The sequence below is a fragment of the Merops nubicus genome, unplaced genomic scaffold (assembly GCF_000691845.1).
Source record: "Merops nubicus isolate BGI_N331 unplaced genomic scaffold, ASM69184v1 scaffold35785, whole genome shotgun sequence".
NCBI lineage: Eukaryota > Metazoa > Chordata > Aves > Coraciiformes > Meropidae > Merops > Merops nubicus.
In genome coordinates this window covers 30,060-36,059 of record NW_008609536.1, presented here as the reverse complement: position 1 = coordinate 36,059, position 6,000 = coordinate 30,060, and the positions used below count along the sequence as shown (strand labels likewise).

Here is a 6,000-nt window from a genome sequence, read left to right as displayed (position 1 = left end):
TTGATTCCAGACCACTCAGTGCAGCAGGCCAGCCTCACTTACCTTGGTAAATCACTAGTTTCCTTTGATGAAGTTACTCACTGCTTGGGTAGAGCTCCCTCACAGATGTGCCCAAGCATCTTCCAGAGAGCACTGACTGATGCAGACTGGTGCTAGGGAGGGAGTGTGAGGAAGAGCTCATCCCACAAGTCCCATTAGCCATCCAGTGTAGATGCTCTTGGTTAAGCATGTCAGCATGTGGTTGTGGTGTAGGGAGCTCTTAATAGGTTTCCCTGATGTGTTTTACCAAAATAGATCTTCTAAGGTGGTGGCAGGAGACTTGAGGCATAGCTTGGGACACAGAGGCACCATGGGATAGCTGGAGCCTGTTCAGAGCCTTGTTGTCTTTGACTTCACTGGTGTGTCCTGGTGCAGTAGTTGAAAGGATGTTAACTCTCTGTAAGGTCTGTTAGTGATCCTGGGTCCCTCATCAAGGCAGAGCCACATCACTGAACTCCTGCATCCCCATGGAGAGAACTTCTCTGAGGGGAGGATGAGCCCTAGTTATGTTGCCTGCCTGGACAAGAGTCTGTCAGTTGGCTTTCCCCAGGATTTTGACAGGACTATTTCTGGTTTTGGGTAGGAAGGGTTTGTACCTGTCTTCCCTGCTGGCTTTTCTCCTCTGGAATTTCCCTGTAAGCTCAGCACATTCACCTACACTTAGAGGCATTTGCTTACACTCCTGCTGGTGGTGGGTCATTGGCCTCCATGAGTGGAGGAGATGCCAATCCATCAGGCAGAGAACCAGCCCTTACATGGACACCTCAGCTCTTAAGAGTTTTCCACACCCTTTTAGTCCAAGCCTATTCCATAGATCAGTGTGGCTTCTGATGGAGCAGAGCTCCTGGGTTTTGCAAGTTTTCCCTGTTTTGGCTTTTCCCTGCCTGGAATTGTTGGTCCCAGATGGCACAGAAAGAGGTTTGAAGCTGTGGTAGGGTGTTCTTGGTGTGTAGGCAGCCTGCCTGCCCAGCTCCAGCCAGCACCATCTGACATCCACGGGCTGGAGGGAGCAATCAAACAGGAATGAGAAGTGTCAGTTGTCTCAGCAGAGTGAGTCCAAGTGCTGGTAAGGAGAGGATGAAAACCCCTTTAAAGACTCACAGAGTGACTCATAGCTCAGCGTTCTGCACGGTGTGGGGTTCTCTCTTTGTCTTTTAAAGTGCTTAATGGGGCATTCCAGAATGGATTGATCCAGCCAGTGTACACTAAAGGTGCCACTAAATGCAGAGCAGGAACCATGGGTATGTAGGAGCCCCCAGGCACCATGTGCATGTCCTTCAGCAGAGCCCTCACTGGGACGTTGCTGGTGCTTGGTAACGAGGACTACTGCAGTTGTGTTATGTTAAAATATTAAACAGAAATTAGTTTGCATTAGGAAGAGTTTGAATCGTAGGAGAAAGTAAACATAAGTGATCTATTGGAGCTATTCCTTCCATTTTCATGCTTTCTTCCAGATGAAAAATTGATATATATCCCTTGCTAGATATAGAAATAATTGTTTCTATTCTCCCATCAATAACCTGCTATTTTTAGAGGCTGCCTATGAAGGATTTTCCTATGTACAAAGTGTATATAAAGGCAGAAGTTTTTAATCTTAAACAACTGTATTAAAAGTATCCAAAAATCACTTGTTTGACATTTCTCTTTCAAGTTAGAGGGTTACTAGGAATAAAGAAATAGAAAAAGGGTTATAACTGTGTCCTGGTTATAGCCTTGAGATTATATCCTCCTTTATCACTTTGACAAGGAGAAAGTTTTCTCCAAAATTAAAATATTACAGATAAAAGGGGTTTTCTTTAATGAGGTGGTACACTCTTCTTGTGTGCTAGCACAGAGATAATGATGACTTCCCTCACAATGGGATACTGGGAGTCACTTAATGAAAGTTTGTAAAGGACTTTGACCAAACTAATTGCCTGAAAGGTGTTTTAACGTTTTAATTTAATAATTATCTTCTTCTTTGCTTCTGCAGTTCCCAGAGAAGACGTGCCCTGCTACAATTTCCAAACCTCTGAGCAAATGGATTGCTTTGAGAATGGAAAGTTTGGCACTCAGACAGGCTCCCAGCAGCGCCGGGACAGGTAAAGAACCCCCAGATTCTTCCTGTTCTGTGCTTGAAAACGTTGAAAGAGAACATTGTGGTAGGGAAAAGTGTTGCTGAGAGTAGAATGAAAACCTCAGAGCAAGTGTTAGTGTGGCCAGGCTGGGGGGAGTCCCCTCTCCAGGACTCCAGCCTCCTTTCTCTTCCCCAGCCAGAGGAAACGCCTCGGTTCCCCATCCTACAGGTAAGGATGGTGTCTTTTCTTCCTCTAGACCTGTAATAAGGCAAAATGGAAAACACTCTTGAGCTGCTCCAGTGGTGAGAGCTGTGCTAGCACTCTGGAGTGATTTTAAAGGTATCTGGGAAACCCTGCAGACACAGTTCACTTCTTCAGGTTCTCAGCCCAGGCATCCTCATTCTTCCAAAGAGGTGCAGAGACACTGGGAATACCGCAGGACTATTGCTGCACTTTTAATATGATTTTGTTTTCAATTTTGGATGTTTAGTGATACCAGAGGCTTTCCAGATGATTGCAGAAACAGGGGAAATATTAGAAATCTTAATTCCAGCAGTGCCTGTCAGGTGAATGAGGCTGACAGACCTGTCAAACGTCTCAGAAGGAAGAGGAAGCTGCTTCTGGAGTCTGAGGATGATGGGGAAAACGCAGATGAGGATGAGGTAAATGAGGTTGACAGTATTTTCTTCAAAGAGAACTGTGATGAGCAGGGACCATCCTGGGTCTCGGATGTCACTGCACAGTGACAGAGCTGAGGGAGATTCTGTCCCCATGAGAGTGGTCTGGGGCTGGTCCTGATGTCCATCAGTTATGAGAATATCTCTTCTGAAGTCTGAGGCATCACGAGGGCAAATAGCTCAAGTGAAGTCAAAGCCAAGATTTCAGGCTGTAACTTTGTAGGTGTAGTTACAGCCCTGTGCACCAAGTGCATGTCACAGTCATAAAAACATGTCTCCAAAAATGCTTTAACTCCAGTCAAGGATTATGATGTGATATCAACAGCATCAGACTGCAGAGTTTGATTGCTTTTTATTGGATACTTGCATATACACTCACTACACTGCTAGAACCTGTACTAGGGGTGGATGAATAGAAATACCCCTGGCCTGCCCTGATCCTTTCTTCACATCTTACTCCTTTAGGGACCTTTCTTTGTGCCAGCTGCACTCTGCTGCCATGTGCCAGCATCTCAGGCCTGAACCATTGTGTTTATATTCACATATTGCAGGTGCTTTTGTAATGCAGAGACACTGGGGTGGGTGTTGGTTGGTAATGCAAGCTGCAACTTCAGATCTCACAAACACTTTAGTTCATCTTGTTGCTCACCTTTTCCCTGTGATGAGTGTGAGATGTTTTCAGGGCTGGATGCTCTCAGAGGTACTTGCATTCTGCCTCTTCCCCTTTCTCCTCATTTGAAACTGCCCCCCCATCTCTGCTGGGCCATGTTGGGCAGGCAGCTTTGCATTTCAGATTTTGCCCTTTTTGGTTTGCTTTGAGAATTGACAACCCTGGGTGAATTAAACATGAGTTTGAAAACCACGTAGAAGAAACGTGAATGGCAATCTGGCTCCAAGTGTCACACAGGGAAACCCTGTTTTCGGGGGTGTTCATCTATGACAGGAGTTACTTGAAGCTTCTGCTTTCTTCAGGGCTTCATAAATGATTTTTTTTTTCTGTATCTATTCCCTGGCATAGATGGACATAAGAACCTCTGAAGGGAAAAGGAAACTGGAGCTTTCCAGTGAGGCTGCTCACGTGAGCAGTGAATCCTGCATTGCAGAAAGCAAATCCTGTGTCCTGTAATGGAGATTGGGGGCTGTGCTGCTCTTCAGGAGCCAGATTTGAATGAACTTCAGTAGCACATATTAAATAATTTGTAAAGTACTTTTGGATACTGCAGGATCAAAGTTATATATGTAAAATACCCTACTGATGTTCTTACAGCGTTATTGAAAAGGAAATAATGCTAACTGGTAGTCTGTTAGTTACATGTGACATCCTTATTGTACCTGCATTGTGAGATGATCAGAGGGAGGAAAAATCAATATTGCTAAACTTTTTTTTAACATATCTGTGTCTAGGAGAAGAATAAATCAAATAATAAGAAAAGCCGCAGAAACACTAAACCAATAAAACAAGGTGAGCTAAGCTCAGAGTCTCTTTTCTTTAATGTTTATAGATTTTTTTACTAGCTACTATAAAATGAATAATAGTAAACAGAAGAGGAAAGGACAGTAGAGCTCATTTCACATTCAGAGTAGCTTATTAGGTACATAACCCTCTTACCACTGTCAGTCAGAAATGTATTGGTGAGAATCCAGCGGCTCTGCCCGTGTGATGGGCACAGTGCTGAGGATCTAGGAGACCAAAGCTCACTGAAGACAATAAGAATCTTTTTTCCATTGGCTTTGGAGAGCTTCGTAGCCACAGCCTACAAATGCTAAAGGAAATATAACTTGTACTCAACGTGTGATTGATTATAGACTATGGGTTAAGTTTATTATATGCTTCAAAGGAGTTAGCCTGTGTAAAGTAATTTTCTATGTGTATGACTATGGTCCTACTAGAATGAACCCAGGCACCTCCCCAGATTGTTTTCATCATCTCTGTACTGGTAACTGCCTCTCTAGTAGAGGCATTGTGATATTAGCTGTTCATAAATATATGTGTATGTGTAGGACCTGTTGGAGTGGGTCCAGAGGAGGGCATGAAGGTGATGCAAGGGATGGAACCCCAGGCTGAGAGAGTTGGGGTTGTTCAGCCTGGAGAATATGACCCAGGGAGGTCTTCTGGTGGCCTTCCAGTATCTGAAGGGGGCCTAAAAGAAAGCTGGGGAGGGACTTTTTACAAGGGCTGCCAGTGATTAGCTGAGGGGTGATGACTTCAGACTGGAAGAGGGGAGCTTTAGATCAAAAATTAGGAAGAGGTTCTTCACTCTGAGGGTGGTGAGACCCTGGCCCAGGTTGCCCAGGGAAGCTGTGGATGCTCCATCCCTGGAGCTGTTCAAGGCCAGGTTGGATGGGGCTTTGAGCAACCTGGTCTAGTGGGAGGTGTCCCTGCCCATGGCAAGGGGGTTGGAACTGGGTGATCTTTCTGGTCCCTTCCAATCCGAACCATTCTTTGATTCTATGATATATATAAAAAATGTTTTGAATTGAATAACAATTCATTTGGTTTTTAATTTATGTTTTAAGTTTATTTCTGCAATTAAATGCCTTTTAGTTTATATCTAACCCCTTATTCCTCTGTGAAACATCAGGAGAAGGAATTATTTTCCACAATTTGAAGTTATTATATCTTGTTCAAACTTTACAGTGGCAACTTCCCACGGGCAGCTTGCCAGCAACCCGGGTGCCACAATTCCTTTGACCTGCAATATAATGCATTTTTTTTCAATGAGAAATGAGCACGTTTTTCCTCCTGCTGGAACTGGTCCCTGTCCTCCAAGGCTGGGTTACACTGCTGCCTTTGGGGTGTGCCAGCAAGACAGCGTTGGTGTGTACATGGGGGGAGAAGGAGAAGAGAGGGCAGAGCAGGAAGCATCTCAGAGAAACATTCATTTTTCCTCTTTGTTTTTGATTGCTTAGTTGCTCCTGGAAAAAAGAAGGTATGGAACTGGGCTTCCTACTTAGAAGCAGAACGGATGCCAGCTGCTCCCCTCAAACTCTTCAGAGAGGTTGGCAGTTTTCTCAACTCTCTTGCTCTGTTTTTCTCAGGCAACATCACAGGATTACTTGGTGGAGTATTAGAATCGCTCCATCACAGAATTACTGACCTGGGGGAGGTGGGATTGGACACCACCCTCAAGCCAGTTACATTCAGGAGTTGTTTCAGTGTGAGCAGGCAGCAAAACTCCCACGTTTGTTTCTAGCCCTGAAGCCCTGTGGAAAGAAGCATCAGCCAG

General features: G+C 44.6%; 1 protein-coding gene across 1 annotated transcript in view; it reads left to right on the top strand.

Moving 5' to 3' along the window:
* The first annotated feature begins 2,058 nt into the window (after positions 1-2,058).
* LOC103773262 (lethal(3)malignant brain tumor-like protein 4) overlaps positions 2,059-6,000 on the top strand; it is a 29,128-nt gene continuing 25,186 nt past the window's right edge. The window contains exons 1-4 of the mRNA XM_008940625.1: positions 2,059-2,120; positions 2,650-2,758; positions 4,178-4,235; positions 5,684-5,772. Coding sequence (XP_008938873.1) covers positions 2,059-2,120; positions 2,650-2,758; positions 4,178-4,235; positions 5,684-5,772 — 318 coding nt within the window. The remainder of the gene's footprint in view (positions 2,121-2,649; positions 2,759-4,177; positions 4,236-5,683; positions 5,773-6,000) is intronic.